This window comes from Camelina sativa, chromosome 15, assembly GCF_030686135.1.
Source record: "Camelina sativa cultivar CO46 ecotype springtype chromosome 15, ASM3068613v1".
Classification (NCBI taxonomy): Eukaryota; Viridiplantae; Streptophyta; class Magnoliopsida; order Brassicales; family Brassicaceae; genus Camelina; species Camelina sativa.
In genome coordinates, this window is record NC_141894.1 from 9493095 (window position 1) to 9514719 (window position 21625).

Consider the following 21625-nt stretch of genomic DNA (forward strand, 5'->3'; position numbering starts at 1 on the left):
TAATTAAAGCTGTATAGTGGTGTCTTTCGTAAAAAATGGTATACTCATATTTTGATGAGTCGTGTTGTCTTTAAATTTTTAGATTCGTGAAAGTTACAGTCGACATTGCACCAAAAGAAGTGGTTCATCAGATACTTTCTTTTTCTATATATAAAAGGTTAGCCACACTGACACATTTGATATACATATGATCTCTTAATTAAAGTATTTAACGAAAACAGTATTTTGATCGATTAGACTAATTGCGTTTAGGTTTAGTAGACTTACTTATAATCAAAAGTTTAATGGAAAATAGCGAATCTAAAACTACATACATTGTATGTATCATGTTACTTTATTTTATGCTTTTGACTGGTAGTTTATCATGTCACGCAAATCTTTCATTTTGCTTGTGATATATATAAATACATTCTTTGACAAACATCGACCATATTATTCACCAACATAAAAACCTACAAGCTTAAACAAAGATTCAAAGCTTTATCAGAAAAACATGGGAACCTTCTTAGGATACTTCGTGCCCGGTCTCTCACTTGCAATTCTCGGTCTCTGGCATATAATCAATACCATACAATCTTACTCTCTGAATTTCCCAAACCCAAATTTCACCTCAAGATTCTGGTTCCCTTTCCCTTATTATAATAAAAAACTTAGACATCTTGAGCTCATCTTTATTATGATCGTTTCCTTCTTATCCATTTACCTATTAAACCCATATTTCCCTTCCTTTAAATTATCCTCCTTCAAACCAAAAATCAACCACGTCTTAATGTTCTTCCAACTCGTTATGTTTGCATTTTCCACTCTCATCTTTGACTTTTTGAATCCTTCTGATGAAGATTCTGGTTTTATTGGGGTTCATGCAACCTTGGTTTTCATGCAAGAAGTACTCTTCCTTCTTGATTCTCACTCCACTGATCACTTAGTTCTTGAAAGCCAGTACTATTTCCTCCTTGAACTCGCTGCCTTTGTCTCCTTCTTTTCGGCTCTTGTGTCGACACTTTACCCTAAATCTTTTTATGCGTCTATTGTATTCTCGGTTTCGGTCATGTTTCAAGGATGTTGGTTCTTGAACATGGGGATGGAGTTCATGCTTTTGGTTCCAAATCATGTCCATAGAGGTTGCGTGACCTATACATCAAGTAACAATAGTATTGGTCTTGATCACAGTGCGCTTGTTTATGAGTCTCCTTGTACAGAAATTATGGCACAAGCGTTAGCAAATTTGGAGTTTAGCTGGATTTTGTCAGCAATATTGATCTTTACATGTGTATTGTGTCTCAAAATTTTCGGAGAAAGTCGCCGTGTTGCCCAATTGCCAGTCGTCATCGTTAGAGTATGAACGTAGTTTTCGACAAGGAGGTGATCGTTCTACTGTCTTGGAACGGTGGAAGCCTCGCCGATTCCTTCATCAGCATTAATCTATTTGGCCTCGTTTACATCTTAATATGATAATCTAGATAATATACTATTTTGTTAGCTGTATGTAAACTTTTACTATTTGATGTTTCCATCTTGATTTTATTTTTTTTGTCAAACATGTATCCATCTTGATTATGACAAGCTTTTTTATGTATTGTATGTAGCAACGAAGTATACAATGGTATAAAGCGAGCCTTCCTTGTATACAAAGGTTATACTGTTTTTCCAGTTTCACTAGTGTAATTTCTTTCCGATTTTCACCTGAATTTTCTTTCTTGTGCTTGTGCTGTGACTTCAATACTTTGGTAAATTTTACCTTTTACGTCTTGTAGTTAAAAAAGCTTCAAAGCCTTTCAAGTTCCAATAGTAGTAGTATTTTGAGTGGAGGGAAGTGAGCTGCATAGGAAAAAGAGTCTTTGAAAACTACAAAGACTTTAAAGTGACAAAGTCACTTTGTCAGATAAAATCTTACTAACATAACGACAAAAAAACTTATCTGCCTTCTCGGTTTCTCTTTTACGGCTTAACTCTCTCCCACTCACTCCTCGCTCTCCACTTTCTCTCCTTCTCTTCATTGGGCAAGAAAATAAAAAAAAATGGTTACAACCCGAAGAACGAAGGCCAGAGTCACCTCCTCCTCTCACCGCCGACCACCGCAAGATCCTGAGTCGCCGGTGAAGACGTTCTTCAAGTTGGTCTTACCTTCAACAATGAAGAAAGACATGATGGTAATTTATCAACACTCTAAAAGTAACTGTTTGCATGTTTTGTTATTGGTTCAATTCGTTGTTGCTTTGCTAATTTCTAGGGATAATATCAACAGATTTCACTAGACAGGTCTCCATCTTCTTGTTTTAGAGATCTAGAAGGGATATTAAATTTGATTATCTGTTCTTAAGACATGCAGATCTGACAAGTGACATGTTGCTTAGCTGTTTTTGGAAATGTCGATAATGTTTTTTTTTCAACTTTAAGCAGAGGATACCGCCAACATTCGTGAAGCTGCAAGGGTCTAACCTGCCTGATGTTGTTACATTGAAAACTCCTGTGGGATTCAAACGTTCCATAAAGCTCAAACGGATAGGTCAAGAGATTTGGTTCCATAAGGGTTGGAGCGAGTTTGCTGAGGCTCATTCCATCAAGGAAGGCCACTTTCTCTTGTTCCAATACTACGAGATTTCGAGTTTCCGTGTAATAATCTTCAATGTTTCGGCTTGCGAGATTGAATATCCACTTGATGCAGTTCATATCAGTGACAGTGACGATGATATAATCGATATTACAGACGAAAGGTTTGTTGGAACTCAAGTTACAAGGGGGAATAATCAATCTGTTAATGGTGGTGATACAGAACACAACCCCAAGAAGAGACCAAGTGACATTGAGTTTGACAAGATTCTACACGGTAAGAAGACTTTGTTCTTAATACCATTATGATTAAGAAGATTAGGATCTGAATATCTATCTATGTTGTAGATGTTGATGTGATCAGTTCAATCCATGTGCCCAAGGAAGAAGAAGAAGACATTAGAGTCTTCAGGGGATAACAGGGAGCTTTTAACAGAACCGAGACCTGCAAGTGTATTTGTTGTGTAATGTTAAAAGTATTGACTTGATGAAACTAAAAATCGCACAACAAGTAGTGTTTTGATCCTGACCTGTAACAAGCTATGTTGAAACAAAACTGTAACCTGGTCTTGTTTTTATTCTTCTTTCTTTCATCTCGTTCCTCAGCTTCTCTACTTCTACCCATTTCCCTTTATGAGCTAACACATTCGATAAAGCCACATAATCTTCGCATTCAGAACTTGAAAACGAAAGCTTCTTATTCTCCTCTTGTTCCATCTCGAGGAGAGTCTTTCCAATCTCTTCACCCAATACAGTCTCTCCATAAATACTGCAGGCATTGCAGAGACTTCTTAACAAGATAGCGTCAGGTTTTATAGGCATACCTAAAACAAACTCATAAGCTTCTTGTATCCGCCCTGCTTTACCAAGAAGATCTACTATGCATCCATAGTGTTGAATGGCCGGTTTGACACCAAATCTTGTCTGCATGGTTTTGAACAACTCGATTCCTTCTTGAACAAGACCTATATGACGATAAGCCGATAGCAAGCTAGTGAAAGTGATTTCGTTTGGTTTAATCCCAGATTCAGCCATTCGGTTTAGAAGATTCGGTGTTTCGTAACCACTTCCATTGAGAGCTAGCCCTGTTGCCATTGAAGTCCATGTCAAGACATTCTTCACTTTCATTAGCTCGAACACGGCGAATGCGCTGTTTAAGCAGCCGCACTTTGAGTACATGTCGACAAGTCCAGTACCAATAAAGACATCAACTTGGGGAGTGAAACCGAGTTTTTCTATGTAACCATGAACCAAACAACCAATTTCGAGCAAACCCATCTGAGAAACGGCTGAAAGAACACAAACCACGGTTGTATCAGTAGGTCTAACTCCATTACCGCACCAAGTGAATCTCCGAAACAAAACCATAGCCTTTCTAGCATTATGATTCCCTTTGTCCTTATGTGAACAATATCCACCGATCATTGCGTTCCATGTAACAGAGGTTCTCTCAGGCATTTCATCAAACACCTTCCTCGCGTAATGTAAATCCCCATTCTTAGCGTAGAAATGGAGTAGAGTGGTTCCAATCAGTTCAGATTCATCGAGAAACCCAAGCTTTTTCACCATACCATGAACAATTCTACCAACCCGTAACGCCGACGACGAAGCTGACCACCTAGCACAAGCGCCCAAAACGAAAACAAACGTGCGCTCATTGAGATAAAGCAACGAACTTTTTGATGCCCAATTGGCAAAAATTTGAATCGAGTCCTCTGGTTTGCTACATTTAAGCAAAGTGTTGAAGAGAAACTTGTCAGGATGACCAAATCGAGGAAATACCAGTAAATGAGCAAGCTTTGAGCTTTCTGTAGATGACTTTGAACAGTAGTGGCTTATAAGTTTGCCGAGAAGAGAATTATCTTGGCAGCCATTGATTACCAATTGAGCATGGATTTGCTTAGCCTGAAACAGAGTTTTCGAGTTCTGATGCAGCAAGGACAAGAATCTTGGTCCGGGAAAAACAGAGCTCATAAGCACCAAACTCTGGTTCTGTAATGGGTCAAGGCAAAGCGAAGGAGAAACAAAAGCAATGAGATAAAGAAAATTCGAAGAATCCACAATACAAACACAAACCCATCTTCATCATATCATCATCATGGTCACAAGTTTTAGATACCAAATTGATGGAGATTAGGGTATTTACAAACTTCTAAAAAACTTCTTAAAACCCTAACTTGTTCTACTCAAACAATTTGAGGTTATATATAATGGGGTAAAAAACAACTTAACTTATCCACATCGAAAACACAAGTAAACCCGAGAAAAAAATAACGAGACACTGACGCAATGACACAGACAGAGAGAGTGCTTTTTTAGTTGTTTTTTAAAATTAAGATACCCTACACGAAATTGTACTTGGAAACCCCCACTGCATTATGATCACACCATGATACTTTGTTCAGACGTACTCGCTGACTCGAAAGGCAGTTACTTTCAGAACGAAATCTCTGGTTCTGAGCAGTTCGAACACACATACGTCTCCTTCTCCTAGGTTGTTCTCCAGAGTAAACTCGTACCACCCTTGACTGAATTTAGCTCTCCCAGCTTTGTAGAGACATCGTACAGGCCATTGTTTCTCCGCGAGCTGGACTTTGATGAACCCTGAGATCCCACTTAGGTACTTCTCAGCAAACCCTGAAGGAAGATACTGTTTAAAAAAGAAACAGAAACATAAGACTTCTTCTTTAGAGATCAGTAAGCAGAGAAGACCTATAAGATTAAGTCTTTCCTATGATGTTTTTATTACCATGATGCATCCTCTGTATAGATAAGATGGTCGAAGGACAACTCTGAAGAAAGGGTTTGTTGGCTCGAACGTTTTGGCTGCATTAATAGCCCTCTCTCTTTCTTCCGCAGTCACGGTTCTCTTTCTCGCAGAAGCACTCTCGTAGAACTTTGAACGGTTCTCAGGGTCATCATCCCGCGGAGCAGATGAGTTTATTTCCTCTGTAAGGATCAAAAAGGAAGGATCATATCATGAGGAAGAATCTGTCAATCCTCTGAAGCATTTAAAAGGAGGGAAATGCTTACCAGGATCAGCATTCTTCTTCTTCCTCCCTCTCTTTTTCGGAACTTTTGGGGTTGCCATTGACTCCTCAGCTGGAGAAAAGGAAAATATCAACCATCAACGGGTGATCCAATCCGCAAAAGATAAAGGCAAGCAGTTGGTCATAGTATCACCTTTAACAGATCCAGTGAACAAGCTTTGGATGGCTGAACTAGTATACCCTTTATTGGCTGGTACTGTAGACTCAGGAACTGTTGAAGGGTACAAGGAAGAAGGATAGATGACCTCGGCATCTTCATCTTCAAGGTCTTCAAACAAACGGGCGCGTTTGAAGTGGTTGTGAGCGGAATCCATGAGACCGGTGGAATGGTAATTGATCTCAGAGTGTGATAAGTTGAAAATGTAGACGCTGAAGGCAGAGTTGCCTTCGTATCTAAAAATCAAAAGGTAACCAATGCGAATGGAGTAACGGTCAACAAACTCTTGCCAACCATCTTGAAACCAAATTTTGTTGTCAGCTTTCCTTAGTCCTACACGCCAAACATGACCATCAGGTACTGTGAGTGCAACAGCAACCGATAGCTCATCCTTGAATTTACTCACAAACTTATCTGGGACTCTCTGCACATAGCATACCGGTATGAGATATAAAGAAGCATATAATGGTCCACAAGAATGACACAAAATATTGCGAGAACATAAAATCAAAATGTACATGTTTGACAGAAAAAAACATCCAATAAACACAGTTGCTGAAGAAAAGACGGTTTCATCTAATTTTAAAAAGACAATCCAACAGGCTATATATCAGTTTAGAAGGCATGAACAAGGAGACACAGTCCATTACCACACATGTAACATGGTACATTAACCATATGCTTCTAAACTTATGGGTGAAGTTAAATGCATGTGTTAATCGAAAGCATTATTCACTTAGATGTCAAATGGAGAGCTAAACAGTAAGTGGGTTTGTTCAAAACAATGCACAAGCTTTTCTTGGGGGAAATCTGCATAAGTGATGACTAATCACTGTATCATATGTGGTGGGAACATAAAGCAGATAACTTTAAAACACACAAACATACATAATACAGAGACCTTCAAAAAACAAGTCAACTACACTCAGTTTGAGGGATTTCACTCACAAGCCACAATTACTCTATTACCAATAAGGAGTCTAACTAACAATCTCAGAGCTCCCAAGTCAAACTGAGAAAGACAGTCAAAATAGGAGTAAAACAAAAACATAGAATTACAATTAGAGAAACCATAATAAACAGATCTCAGCTTTTATTACTCGGAAATTGGCATCAATCTGACAGAATCAAATCATCTTCAAAAGTCAAATCACTCAAAAAAAAAAAAAAAAAACATTCCCAAACTAGACACAATTTAGCTGTCAGAGAACATATATATGCCATTCACGATCTTGCAACCCCCAATTTTCCACCCAAAAAAACCCAAACAATGATCATAAAAGAAACTGTCTTTGCAGACTTCCGAATTCGAAATTCACAAATTCACATTTGACCAATAACAACACAATACAAGCTTAAAAAAAATGGAACTTTTCAGCACCAAATCATTAACTCGATTATTCCTACCAAGAATCAAAGACAATTCTAAACTGCAAGAAATCAAACAAGTGTGTGTCACAACCCTTGAAAACATCTCAATTGCGCACAAAAATCAAAACTTTTTGAAATCCCAGAAATAGGAAGAGGGGAGGAGTAGAGAGAGTAGGGTAGTTTACCAGACGCTTTTCTTGGATAGTAGATGAGAAAATCAATTTATGGAAGAAAGGGCGTGGCATGTTCAGACACAACAACAGTGACCAAGTAAGAAAAAAAAAAAAGAAAAAAAGAAGAAGAAGAAGAAGAAGAAGAAGAGACGACTCCCAGAGAGAGAGAGAGAGAGAGAGAGAGAGAGAGAGAGAGAGTCAGATCATGAAACGACGACGGAGAATAAAAGGACAGAGACTGAGAGAGAGAGAGAGAGAGAGAGAAGCCTTTTTCTTTCAGATCTGAAGAGAGTTTGTGTTGTGTAAAAAAGCTTTTTTTGATTATATTAGTCAAAGGGGGGGTGTTACAACACTACTACTGTCTCTCTCTTTTCTCTTTTTTTTTTTACACCTGATCTGGGGAGTGACCCAACCAAACAAACCCAAGAGGCCAAGAAGATGAAAAAAAAAAAAAAAAAACAACTTGTAAACCTCGCTCTGAATCTGTGTGTTATCTCGGTTGACTCGGTGAGTCGAATCGGTTGGTCACTCGTGTGGTTTTTTTTTTTTTTAATTTAATTTTAACAAATCAAAAGCCGACTTGCCCCTCCACCTACTCCTCTTTTTCGACCATTTTTTTTTTTTTAATAACAGATATAAAAAAATTCATATTTGTTTCTTTTTTATTGCACGCAATATCACACAACAATATATTATTGCCTTATGAAATTAGTACATTATTTGATTTGATTTGATATTCTGTTACTTCCTCATTCTGCAAAAAAAAAAACAAAAAAAAAACTCTCATTGAAAATGTCAAGACCAAAATTGGAGTGGTATTAGTGTATTACACATATAGGACTGAGGAGTCAACACGATTTTAACATGTATAATATTCCTCACAACACGATTTTAACATGTATAATGTACATATGTACCTAGCTACCTACATAGCAAAACGAAGTTTTAACCTATGTTTAGCTGTGAGATTTACCCAATCTAAGATTTCAAGGATCAAGGGATGGCCTAGGGCTTCGTGGAGATCAACATTCGTTTCAATTTTAAGTCCAATTTAAGCTTGCTCCGTCTTACTTTGTTATTCATGTTGGTATAGTGATTTGTGTTTAAACAGTGTTTGTTGTTGTTGCTTTCGTAGATTCCGGTCTTTTTTTTTTTTTTTTTTTTTGTTCCCATGAATCTCTGTAATGGTCTCGCAAATATTTGCAACGGGGTTACACAGAAAAAATAAGAAACAAAAAAAAGGAAAACTTTGACTTACAGTTGGTTTGGGCTTTACTATTGGCCATTGCCCATCGGGTGGTCGCGCGGCGTTATTTTTGAATGGCCCATTGCTTTGTTCTGACTTCTGACAGATTTTCTGAATATTTAATGTAGAATATATGTAAAAAACTTAAAAAGTGGTGGTAAAAATATTCCTCTTTTCACCAGTTCGCGTGCATATTAGAAATTCTTGATGCCTAATTATTAATTACCACAATTAGGAAGAAACTCGCTGTTTTCTTATAAAAAAAAACCAAAAAAGTAGATCCAATGTCGCATGCATGCATGTCCAAAAGCATTCAAGTATAATGAAGGAGATTCTTTTTTTTTTTTAGGGTATGAATGTATGTATCGCTCTCTAAATTTGGGGGTGAGGAAGTATAATGAATGAGATTTAATTTGCAGTGTATGCATAATTGCATACACATAAAACTATTTTACGGTATGAATGTGGATAGAAAAATAATTAAGCTCTCAATTTATCGCTCTAATTAAACACTTCTTGAAATCAGTTATGTTTGAAAGACAAAGTTCCTCACCCCAAATTTAGTAATCTTTGTATCTAAGCACGTTTTGTCGGTTTTTAAACCTCCTCCAATGGCTTCTTGTGATGGAAGGGAGAAGAATGGTATTGAAAATCTCATCTGAATCATCACATGTATTCATCACCACTCTGTGTAAAGCTTCTTGTATTAATTTTGTGGGTTAAAAGTGTTATTTTTGAAACTTTGCTAATTCTTTTTACCGTGGCAGCTGGCAAGTTAGCTAGAGGCAATATCACGTGATTTGTTTGGATATTTGTGTTTTTGGTTTTGTCTTTTGACAACGCATATCTCAACTTTTTTTCAGATCCGTTTGTTCTATAGGATAAAAATAGTAAATCACCGATATACAGTACACTAATCAATCTTATTATTATTTTTGTAACAAACTCAAATGATAAAATATTTGATGGGAGGTTTTCTCCAATTCCAATTTAATTTGTAAACATGTGAAATTATTAATACAAATATAGCCTAAAGACGTACGTAATTAGTTTCTCATTTATCAAAATTGTAGGTCAATGTATATTCGGGAATGTTCTCACCAAAAAAATAATATTTTGGAATGAAATGATCGCAAATGATACAGTTTTTGATAGAGGCAGTTCCTCATAAACCAATTTCAATTTAATATTAAACATGAAAAGTCACGCTTGCATTTTTATTAAACATTTATTAGGAAGATACAACTGCATATTTGTTTTAGAGAAAAAAACAAATCTGAACTTGATTGACCAAATATATATAAAGAACCACGAGAAATTAACATACGACTTAGATATTATTAATGTGCTTAACTAAGCCTTGAAGTGATCAATCTGGATGTTCTCAACCTCGAGCTTCTTGTAATCACTTCTGTTTCTTGAAACAAAGAACTTTCCCCAATTGTACATTTTGTAACAAGGCGGGTTGTCTTCACTTATAAGCTCTTCCAATGGTTCAATGTTGACTTCATGTGACGGGAAAAAGAAGAAGGGTATTGAGAACCTCTCTTTGCTTGAGTTCACCACCACTCTATGCTCTGCACTCCAATACTTATCATTTGTCCAAACCTACACCACAAGAAAATTTTATATTCATTCATCATTGGTTCCTTAGAATAATACATCAAATTAATATTGATCGTATTGGTTTATTTACCTGAATACAATTGCCAATGTTAATGATCAAAGCGTCCGGGTTCGGTGTCACGGGGAACCATTGTCCATCGGATCTACGACTCACTTGTAACCCACCTACACTATCTTGGGCGAGGACGGTTATTGCTCCTGCGTCTTTGTGGCGTCCAACACCTAATGCTAGCTCGGGGTTCGGGCAAGGAGGGTAATGGTTAAACCGCACAAAACTAGTTTGGTCATTGAAGAAGCCGGCTAAGCGATCACCAGGTAGACCCAAACTAATGGAGATAAGTTCCAAGAGCTTAAAAGCTAACTTCTCAACTTCTCTTGCATATTCTTGGCATATCTCTCTACCACACACGATAAAAATTCACTTTTCAGGATAATTAAATAATAAATTATTATGAGGCCCAATGGGCCCTAAACTCTAGGTATCGTGATGAACAATCAAGATGGTCACCTGAATTGAGAAGGGTTTTGAGGCCACTGGTTGGTGAGCTTTCTGAGATCAGTATCTTCCGGCTCGGTTGTCGCCGGAGCTATCGTCGAATCCTGTAAAAAGTAATCAAAAATCTCTTTCCAGTCTCTAATGTTCTTGGTGTGTTCCTCGTCATGGTAACCCATAGGATTCACTTCGTCTCTTTTCACTTTCCTCTTCTCTTCCGTCGTTAGGTTGAAAAACTCAGCCATTGTCTCATCTACACGACGCCTTAAATCCGAAGGCAAGCCGTGGTTGACCACCTGGAAAAATCCCCATCTCTGGCATGCCTCTGCAATCTCCTTGGCGATGGCCGTCTTGTCATGATCTGGATGTCCGAGGAAAGAGAGGTCGATGGTCGGGATCTCGTCGGGGGAAATGAGATCACCGGAGTTAATGAGGTGTGTGTTGGGTCTGTGTTCTGGAGCTTGGATAAAAGCTTCTCCGAGATCTCCCATGGCAGTTTTTTTTTTTTTAGCGGTGATGCTTAGGCTTTGGAGATATCGCTTTTCTTGTTTTGTTTGCGGTGTGCTGTGGATGGTTTGCTTGTTGTTGCCTTTATAGTAATAAAAAGCCGTGACATGAAAAATGTATCTAGACATATTTCTGTAGACCATTAGTTTATTTTTGTAGTTTTATATTTTTGCCACGCGCTAGTGATCTAGTTTTTGTTTTTGTTTTTGTTTTGTCTTACCAACACTAGGTCAATTAAAGCTGTGATGATGTTTTGGTGTAGTTTTCTAAGGCCTTTTAAGATGTTCTTGATGAAAATTCTCATATGTTGATCGAGTAAACTGACAAGATAATAATAATACGAAACATGACGATACAAATGACTTTTATTGAGATAATCGAAGATCAGCGAGATTACAACAATGTTACGACTTAAAGCCGGTCGGCTAGTTACAAAACAGTTACAAAACTATATGCTCGCTAATATGACTTTTAGTACTTAGAATTAGAATGGGACTGTATCCTGATTCCTACTCCAATTGACTTGTCCCTCTCTTGCTCAGAGCTCTCTTTATTTATAGTTGATGGGACGTTCCATCTTCGTACCTCAGGATCGATATTGTACTACCTCAAAGTATAGGTGGCAGTCGTTTTTACTCCAACCGTCGCTTAGCGGGCCGAACGTTTTATCGGGCCTTCTAAAAGCTCTGCTGGCCCAATAGATTTTATTTGGTTGGTCAACCCTTCTAGAAGCTCTGACTGTGAGCTGAGCAGGAGACTTTTTAAGGCAGGGTAAAACCCGTACCCAACATCATATGTTCGGTATCAAACAATAATTCAGAATTTTGCATATTAGTTTCATCAGTTTCTTAGAAAAATTGAACGGGAGAATCGAATGATCACAACTGAAATCATAAGAATGGTCGTTATATCACATATATATATGCTTGAAAGAAAATTCGGAATAAAGTAATCTTTTCAAAGAAAGCCATTTTGATGCAAATGATTTGTAAGGGTTTTGTAGCAAATTGAGCTAAGAAATTCTTAAAAGTAATAAAGTTACTTAATGTTGGATTTTATTAAAACAGAAGTATGATCAACTAAGAAAGAAATAGATATTGAAACTGAGTATGTATAATAATAACTAAAATTAGAACACAAAGAACAACAATTTGCAGCGTTAGTTAGGTGGTCAAGAGAGGAGGACCACGTGACAATTTTAAATCTGAACCTGGACGCAGTTTTGTGATTGGTGCCGAAATTGAAAAACGTACGTAAATCTTCGTTTTGTTTGTTTGTGGGGTGGATGGTTTGTAATGAAAATGTATCTAGACAAATCTCTGCAGAATATTAGTTTATTTTTGTAGTTTTAGACTTAACCACGCTAGCGATCTAGACTTTGTTTTTGTTTTTGTCTTCAAAGTAGCAATAAGGTCAACTAAAGCTGTGATTTTTTTGTAGGGTAAGATATGGTGACATAAAACATCTTTCATCGTCATTGTGAGGTAGGTGGCTTAATGATTGATTTATGCAATTTTTAATGAGGATGAGAGGACCCCCTTCCCTAATTTTTAAGGTATTAACCATCGTAGTTCAAACTGTACCGATGACATGCGCCCCATGTTATATTATATAGTATTGCTTCACAGTTCAAATGCATGGCTAATCAAAAAAACTGAACATGAAACTCGTGTTTTGCATATATTAGCCAGACCAACGTTTATACTGACGAATACATAATCAGTCACGATCGATTTTTTCTTTTTTGAACATAATGCTAAATTAATTCAAGAAAAATAACGTTTACTTACATTAGATGCAAAAGTTTCAGAAGGTATTTAGAGGTTAAAATGGCATAAATTTACAGACGAGCTCGTGATGCAAACCAAGCCTGTAGGCTGCTTCGTACCGTCGATCACCTTCTCGTTGAATGACTAAAAGCTTGTCCCGAATTTGATTATCGAGCCAGGCGATGAGGTTGGTTGCAGAAGTTGGCGGCTGACTATGCTTTCTCTCATTTCGTTCCCGCCATAGTGAGTGGACCGAGAGTTGAAAGTTGTAACGAATAAGGAATGACTGGAGGAGATTGTGCTGATGCGTTTGGATATTTGTGTTTTTATTTTTGTCTTTTGACAACGCATATGTCAACTTTTTTTCAGATCCGTTTGTTCTATAGGATAAAAACTGTAAATCACCCATATACAGTACACTAATCAATCTTATTATTTTTGTAACAAACTCAAATGATAAAATATTTGATGAGAGGTTTTCTCCAATTCCAATTCAATTTGTAAACATGTGAAATTGTTAATACAAATATAGCCTAAAGACGTACGTAATTAGTTTCTCATTTATCAAAATTGTAGGTCAATGTATATTTGGAAATGTTCTCACCAAAAATAATAATATTTGGGAATGAAATGATCGCAAATGATACAGTTTTTGATAGACACAGTTCCTTTCAAAACAATTTCAATTTAATATTAAACATGAAAAGTCACGCTTACATTTTTTTATTAAAAATTCATTTATTAGGAAGAAAAAAAAAAATCTGAACTTGATTGACTAACATGAGACTTAATATTTTGGAATGAAATGATCGCAAATGATACAGTTTTTGATAGAGGCAGTTCCTCATAAACCAATTTCAATTTAATATTAAACATGAAAAGTCACGCTTGCATTTTTATTAAACATTTATTAGGAAGATACAACTGCATATTTGTTTTAGAGAAAAAAACAAATCTGAACTTGATTGACCAAATATATATAAAGAACCACGAGAAATTAACATACGACTTAGATATTATTAATGTGCTTAACTAAGCCTTGAAGTGATCAATCTGGATGTTCTCAACCTCGAGCTTCTTGTAATCACTTCTGTTTCTTGAAACAAAGAACTTTCCCCAATTGTACATTTTGTAACAAGGCGGGTTGTCTTCACTTATAAGCTCTTCCAATGGTTCAATGTTGACTTCATGTGACGGGAAAAAGAAGAAGGGTATTGAGAACCTCTCTTTGCTTGAGTTCACCACCACTCTATGCTCTGCACTCCAATACTTATCATTTGTCCAAACCTACACCACAAGAAAATTTTATATTCATTCATCATTGGTTCCTTAGAATAATACATCAAATTAATATTGATCGTATTGGTTTATTTACCTGAATACAATTGCCAATGTTAATGATCAAAGCGTCCGGGTTCGGTGTCACGGGGAACCATTGTCCATCGGATCTACGACTCACTTGTAACCCACCTACACTATCTTGGGCGAGGACGGTTATTGCTCCTGCGTCTTTGTGGCGTCCAACACCTAATGCTAGCTCGGGGTTCGGGCAAGGAGGGTAATGGTTAAACCGCACAAAACTAGTTTGGTCATTGAAGAAGCCGGCTAAGCGATCACCAGGTAGACCCAAACTAATGGAGATAAGTTCCAAGAGCTTAAAAGCTAACTTCTCAACTTCTCTTGCATATTCTTGGCATATCTCTCTACCACACACGATAAAAATTCACTTTTCAGGATAATTAAATAATAAATTATTATGAGGCCCAATGGGCCCTAAACTCTAGGTATCGTGATGAACAATCAAGATGGTCACCTGAATTGAGAAGGGTTTTGAGGCCACTGGTTGGTGAGCTTTCTGAGATCAGTATCTTCCGGCTCGGTTGTCGCCGGAGCTATCGTCGAATCCTGTAAAAAGTAATCAAAAATCTCTTTCCAGTCTCTAATGTTCTTGGTGTGTTCCTCGTCATGGTAACCCATAGGATTCACTTCGTCTCTTTTCACTTTCCTCTTCTCTTCCGTCGTTAGGTTGAAAAACTCAGCCATTGTCTCATCTACACGACGCCTTAAATCCGAAGGCAAGCCGTGGTTGACCACCTGGAAAAATCCCCATCTCTGGCATGCCTCTGCAATCTCCTTGGCGATGGCCGTCTTGTCATGATCTGGATGTCCGAGGAAAGAGAGGTCGATGGTCGGGATCTCGTCGGGGGAAATGAGATCACCGGAGTTAATGAGGTGTGTGTTGGGTCTGTGTTCTGGAGCTTGGATAAAAGCTTCTCCGAGATCTCCCATGGCAGTTTTTTTTTTTTTAGCGGTGATGCTTAGGCTTTTGGAGATATCGCTTTTCTTGTTTTGTTTGCGGTGTGCTGTGGATGGTTTGCTTGTTGTTGCCTTTATAGTAATAAAAAGCCGTGACATGAAAAATGTATCTAGACATATTTCTGTACACCATTAGTTTATTTTTGTAGATTTATATTTTGCCACGCGCTAATGATCTAGTTTTTGTTTTTGTTTTGTCTTAGCAACACTAGGTCAATTAAAGCTGTGATATGAAGCTTTGTATGATAAGATATGGTGACATTTACACCTTTCATTGTATGGTAAGTAGCTTAATTATTGCTGTATGCAATTTTTAAGATATTTAGAAGGGTATTGAACTTGATTTTTAAAAGATTTTGTAAGACTTTAATATTTTGAAAGATTTGAATGAGTTTTTAGAAGATTTGATTACTTTAGAGTTTTTATATTAAAGAAAAAAAATGAAATGTGATGCTGTAAGATTTTATTATAAACTTTAAATGATTTTAGAATATTTCACAACATAAAAGGAGAATTTGACTCCAATCTTTTCGACGTCACCTAACTTGCATATGATAATATATTTAAGTTTGGAGCAAATTTACCATTCAACTAAAATTGTGCTTTTTTATCAGTTTTAATGCATAGCACAAATGGAGTAGCAAACCAACCCAAAAAATTATAAAAATTGGTGTAAATATCAACAACAGTCGTATGACACAGGAAAAAAAACAGATAACAATTTGGGTGTATAGTTTAAAAGTTACAGCCACTTTCCCAGAACAGATCCAGAATTATGCAACCTGCAAGTAGTCAACTTTGAGATCAATTTCCCATCAAACCACAAGGAATCAGTAGATGATATTTCTATCATTGGAAAGATATTTCTTAACGTTTCTAGAACATCTTTTAGAGCTCAATTCCGAGGTCTGTACCCAAATAAAACGAAGAAGACATAATCAACCTTGAGACATATAACTATCTTATTCTCACCTGAAATCTTCTTCTTATCATTCTTTGATTTCTCTGTAAGTACCATCAACATCTTTACAAACCATATTCTATAGGCTCCATCTCTGATGCATCTTTCTTTCCCATGTCAAGAACCATTGTTGGAGGTATGATCAAGAACATGATCCCCTTTTTCTTCGCTTTGAACCTTTTCTATGAAGCTTTTGTGATGAAACTTTTTGCTCTTTGCTCTTGGTTTCAACAGTCTTTTCCTCCTTGTTGATTGTGTGTATATAAAAAAAATATATCCAAGCCAAGACACATACATCAACACAACTCTAAGAGTTCCTATCAAAAAGAAAACTGAGCCTTTTATAAATTACAAAAATTTATAAGTTCAAAACTCTCCTCTAAAATACAAAAATACAAGAAGCCAGTGTTCAAGCTAGCAGAAGGGAAGGGACAAGAGAGTAACATCATTGACCCCGTGGCGTATGGATATTATTTGAATGATGATGGACAGATGCGATGTATAACACCATATGTCGGTTTGGGTTCCATCTCTGAGGGCTTTGCAATAATCAAAACCCAAAGGAGTATCTAAGTCCTTCACAAAAAATTCTCATTAGCGTGTGAGAGCGAGAGAGAATACGCATCCAAAGCGGCGAATGAAGCCAGCTTACAGAGATGGTGGTGGTTTGATTCACGCGAAGAGACGAATTAAGCTTCAGGACTGTTGCAGTTAATCATTCTCTCCAAATCTTGATTTCCTAGAAAAGTATATGTTGATTAAAGGTTTACAAAAAAAATCGATCAATCTCTTCCCCGACAGTTTTTTTATTATTTTCTTTTAGATCCTTCAAAATTCTACTTTAAAGGGAATGATTTTTAGAGGGGTGTTTCTCAACTAAAAAACAAAAGAAATTCTCCTAGAATCATTCTAAAAAAAAATTGTGATATTCTGAATAACAAAAGATTTAAAGTTGGTTTTATTAATTGTTTATTGAATAACAACATATTCTCAATTATTTTAAAGGATTTTACATAAATCCTAATTGAATAACATAGGCTTTCATAATATTTTTAAAAATCCTCACTTGAATAACAAATGATTTAAAAATACTCTAAAATCCTTTGTAATATGAAGTTCAATGCCTCCTCTTAATATCGTAGTTTGATAAGGTCCTTTTAAGATGTTCTTGATGAAAATTTTCTCATATGTTTGGTATCAACAATAATTCGGAATTTCGGATATTAGATCATCAACTTCGTAGAAAAATTAAACGAGATAATCAAATGATCACAACTGAAACCATAAGAATGGTAGGATCTTACAAATAATAAACTGATCTAGTTTGTAGTGTGTTGTCGATGGTTCATTTGTTGTTGCCTTTATAGTAAAAAATCCTGTCACATGAAAATTGAAAATATCTAGATAAATCTCTGCACCAGCACCATTAAGTTTATTTTTCTAATTTTATATTTTACCATGCTAGTGATCTATTGGGCTGTGTCGTATGTTAAATTGTGTATATGGGCTTTAGTTTGCGGTATTGTAAAACCCTAAAGCAATGTGTATATAAACTGTTGTATGAGGAATTAATAAAGTTGAGGCAGGTTGATAACCAATTCTATATGGTAGCAGAGCAAAATATCTAAACACCTAAAAAAAACCTAATTTTTGTTTTCTATCGATAGTTTCAATTGTTCTTTGTCTCTTTAGTTAAGAGTTCTTTCTTTCTTCTTCGGTTTTCCTCTTGTTCAACGATGGTGGAAACAGAGACCAAAGCATCGGGGAAGATGATTGAACATACAGTTCAAACGGTGGCGGTGTCAACATACTTGTTGTCCAGTTCAGACAATCCGGGAACATCGATTTCTTCTGTTACTTTGAATGGAGTCAATAATAATGAGTGGGCTGAGGAGATGTTGAATGCACTCCAAGCAAAACGCAAGACAAGGTTTATCAACGGTACGATCGTGTAGCTTCCTATTGGTGATCCTGATTATGAGAACTGGAAAACAATTAACTCAATGACTGTGGGATGGATTCGTTCGTCCATCGAGTCGAAGGTCAAGTCTACTGTAACTTTTGTCTCCAACTCATATCAATTATGGGAAGATTTGAAGCAGCGTAGGAAACGAAGTTTGTGTTCATCAGCTTAAGGCTTAACTTGCATCGTGTCGACAAGATGGATAAAACGTCTTGGATTATTATGGTAAATTGTGTACCTTGTGGGATGAGTTGCGTAATTATTTTCCTCCTCTAGTGTGTTCTTGTGGAGGTTATTCGTGTGGCTTGATCGATAAGTATGCCAAAGAAACAGAGAAAGAGAAGCTTCATCAGTTTTTGTTGGGGCTTGATGATGCCCAGTTTGGTGGTCTTTGCATGAATTTGGTTGGCACAAAACCATTGCCTTCTCTTGGGGAAGCTTATTCAAAAGTCATCCAAGAGGAACAACAACTGTCCTCTGCTTGAGTTCGTGAACAAGTGCATGATGTAATTGGTTTTGTTGCTCATTGGGATTCACATGATTTGGTGGCTTGTCAGTCAAAGAAGCTTCGACTGAAGCTGTTGGATACGTGAGTAGATCTGATCATCAGGGTGGCAATAAATTTGACTCTCCATCGATTTTGAAATCAGGAAATAGAATGATTTGTTCGCATTGCAGGAGAACAAGTCATACAAAATGGGATTGCTGGCAAAATGTTGGGTTTCCTGACTGGTAAAGCAATCGTGGTCAAGGCAGAGGTAGTGGTCGTGGACAGGGAGGAAGAGGAGCTGGACGCGGCAGAGGTAAAGTGACTGTAGCGCATGCCTCAACTTTATTAATTTCTCATACAACAGTTTATATGCACATAGCTTTAGGGTTCTACAATACCGTCAAAGATACGCAAAGGCTAAAGCCCATATACACACTTTAACATACGACACAACCCAATATGATCTAGTTTCTTCAAGTAGCAACACTATGTCAATTAAAGTTGTGATGATGTTTTGTACGATAAGATTTGGTGACATAACACCTTTCATCGTTAAAAACGTGTTCGCCCTAGCCGTTTCTCTCTGGCACAACCTTCAATACTTCTCTTCCCGGCGGCATCAAATCAGATCGGTGCCACTGGACCACTACTCCGCCACCGCCGTCCTCTCCTCTGTTACCAAACTCTGTTCTGGACTGATTTCGAAGCCACCGGAGGTTCACCGGTTCGCCAAGTTACTCCGGCCATGCTACAGCTTCAATTCCTCTCCCCCCCCTTCAGCTCATCTGGTGGGTCGTCTTGGTGAGGTGATTCTCTCGAGACCCTAGCATTTTGACGACAAATCTGAGATCTCTGGGCGCCCTATGGTTCCTGCTTTCCGCCTATCTTACCAGATCCACTCGAAGTCATCCTTATCACCTCCTTTCTCCTTGGGCTCATCCCCAATCACCAAGTGTTCTACTTGGTTGATGTCTGAAGGGAGCTTTGTCTTGACGCCGAAACTGAGCGAGATGTTGACGGGAAAAGCTTTAACCCTGGCGACCCCTTTACCTCCTCCTGCATCTCTGGCCATTTCAGTTTGTGGGTCTGCTCTTAAATCCCATCGATCTTCCGTTTCATCCGTTGCAGTTTGAATCCACAAACCAAACCAGATCTAATTCTTCTATGTCTTCTCGATCCAGGTTTGAGCCCAAATCACACTTGCGAATCCTGGTAGATAGAGTATCTTGGCTTGTTTTTGTTACATATTTGAGTTTGAAGTTTTTTAGACCCCCTAGTAGAGTATCGAGTACAACCCTACCAGTTTCCTCTGCGTCTAGTTTTACTGGCCATAGAAACCGTAATAGCGTTGTAAAAGCCTCTATAGGTTGGGTAGTTCATCAACTTTATCAAGATCAGCTTAATAGTATGTATCAAAAGATCACTGAAATCCCTAAACGTTACCTTTACCACTTGGTTCTTAATACTAACCTAGTGTTGCTTATAAAGTCTCAAGCCAAAGCCCACTACAAGCTTTGTGTGGGACTCCTTAACCTCCATGGCTATGAGCTTCATGTGAGGGAAGACCCACCTGCTATGTTACGGCTTTGCTTGCATCTTACTTGCCTTAACCTCAGAACAACCTTATCCCTCTACCCCTTTCAACTGCCATTAATGTGTAAGCTCAGATTATTTCTTCTTCTACAATGCAGTCTCGGCTACAAGCTTTATGTGAGACTCCTTAACATCCATGGCCAAGGACTTCATGCGAGGGAGGACCCACCTGCTCTGTTACGACATTGTATTTACCTCTTACGAGTCTTGGTAGCTTTACCACCTGTTAGGAGATTTGTGCCAGAATATCTAGCAATCTTTGATTAATTGTGCCACCCTCAGTTCCCTATCGTACCTCTTTTCTCAACGCTCCGATGCATATTTTGTAAGAGCCATTGTTGATCACTTGCTGATCAAGGAAGTTGCGGAGCATGTTTTCAAAGGCACTTCCACCATGGTCCCAACAGATCTTTCAAGTCTTGCTAGCCTCCCAAAAACTTGCACCTCCTTTAAAAACTCATGGAATCAATATCTATCTATGCTTTGTAATCTTGTTAACCCTTTAAGTTTTCATTTGTATGAATTCTGCTCTTTGAGGTTTAAGTTTAATGCAAAACTTGTTTGACAAAAAAAAAACATCTTTCATCGTTATTGTGTGGTAAGTGGCTTAATGATTGCTCTATGCATTTTTAAAGGTATCTAACATCGTAGTTTGCTAAGATCCTTTTAAGATATGGTGACATAACACCTTTCTATTGTCATTGTGTGAAAAAATTTCTCATATATTCGGTACGTATCAACACCAATTCAGAATTTTGGAAATTAGTTTCATAAAAAATTGAACGGGAGATTCAAATAATCACACAACTAACATCATAAGAGTGGTGGGATCTTACAAAGAATACATTGAAAATTTATTTCCAACTTTATATGTTGTTCCTGGGCTCTTTGTATTTATTTCTATTTAGTGTTGACAAACAAATAAGTGTCGCTATATCACATATATGTGTATATGCTTGAAAAAAAAAAAATCAAGGAAACGATTTTGATGCAAATGATTTGTAGCAAATTCAGCTAGCTAAGAAATTGGTAAAAATAATAAATTTGTTTTTGGTACAATATAATGTTGGAATTTATTAAAACAGAAGTATGATCAACTAAGCAAGAAATACATATTAATGAAACTGAGTATGTATAACAATAACTAAACTTAGAACACAGAGAACTACAATTTGCAGCGATAGTTAGGTGGTCAAGAGAGAAGGACCACAAGACAAAACGATTTTAAATCTGAATCTGGACGCAGTTATATGAGTGGTGCCGAAATTGAAAAACGTAAATCCTCTTTTTGTTTGTCGATGGTGTGGATGGTTTGTTTGGTGTTGCCTTTATAGTAATGAAATGCCGTCACATGAAAAAT

The 21625-nt window shown here is 37.2% G+C and overlaps 4 protein-coding genes and 2 pseudogenes across 6 annotated transcripts; 2 read left to right on the forward strand and 4 right to left on the reverse strand.

The window, feature by feature from the left end:
- Positions 1-493: 493 nt before the first annotated feature.
- On the forward strand, positions 494-1632 carry LOC104746279 (uncharacterized; annotated as a pseudogene).
- Positions 1553-3147, forward strand: LOC104746283 (B3 domain-containing protein At3g18960-like). Its single transcript, XM_010467727.3, has 3 exons — positions 1553-2150; positions 2401-2827; positions 2899-3147. Exons 1-3 carry the CDS (start codon positions 2019-2021, stop codon positions 2967-2969), a joined length of 630 nt encoding a protein of 209 aa, XP_010466029.2. The 5' UTR covers positions 1553-2018; the 3' UTR covers positions 2970-3147.
- Positions 2672-4910, reverse strand: LOC104746282 (pentatricopeptide repeat-containing protein At3g18970 pseudogene; annotated as a pseudogene). Of its 2 annotated transcripts, XR_015582225.1 has the most exons (3): positions 4333-4910; positions 3081-4168; positions 2672-2995 (listed from the first exon to the last, which is right to left on the reverse strand). The product of XR_015582225.1 is annotated as a pentatricopeptide repeat-containing protein At3g18970 pseudogene, transcript variant X2 (transcript). The 2 variants fall into 2 exon arrangements; XR_015582224.1 differs by having other exon boundaries at positions 3081-4626.
- On the reverse strand, positions 4569-8095 carry LOC104746280 (B3 domain-containing transcription factor VRN1-like). Its single transcript, XM_010467725.3, has 5 exons — positions 7314-8095; positions 5734-6181; positions 5584-5652; positions 5300-5499; positions 4569-5200 (listed from the first exon to the last, which is right to left on the reverse strand). Exons 1-5 carry the CDS (start codon positions 7371-7373, stop codon positions 4952-4954), a joined length of 1026 nt encoding a protein of 341 aa, XP_010466027.1. The 5' UTR covers positions 7374-8095; the 3' UTR covers positions 4569-4951.
- Positions 8096-9736: 1641 nt separating this feature from the next.
- Positions 9737-11254, reverse strand: LOC104746284 (protein LATERAL BRANCHING OXIDOREDUCTASE 1-like). The gene is made up of 3 exons (XM_010467728.3): positions 10682-11254; positions 10244-10571; positions 9737-10155 (listed from the first exon to the last, which is right to left on the reverse strand). Exons 1-3 carry the CDS (start codon positions 11155-11157, stop codon positions 9901-9903), a joined length of 1059 nt encoding a protein of 352 aa, XP_010466030.1. The 5' UTR covers positions 11158-11254; the 3' UTR covers positions 9737-9900.
- Positions 11255-13810: 2556 nt separating this feature from the next.
- Positions 13811-15308, reverse strand: LOC104746285 (protein LATERAL BRANCHING OXIDOREDUCTASE 1-like). Its single transcript, XM_010467731.3, has 3 exons — positions 14756-15308; positions 14318-14645; positions 13811-14229 (listed from the first exon to the last, which is right to left on the reverse strand). The coding sequence occupies exons 1-3, from the start codon at positions 15229-15231 to the stop codon at positions 13975-13977; spliced, it is 1059 nt and encodes a 352-aa protein (XP_010466033.1). The 5' UTR covers positions 15232-15308; the 3' UTR covers positions 13811-13974.
- Positions 15309-21625: the final 6317 nt, after the last annotated feature.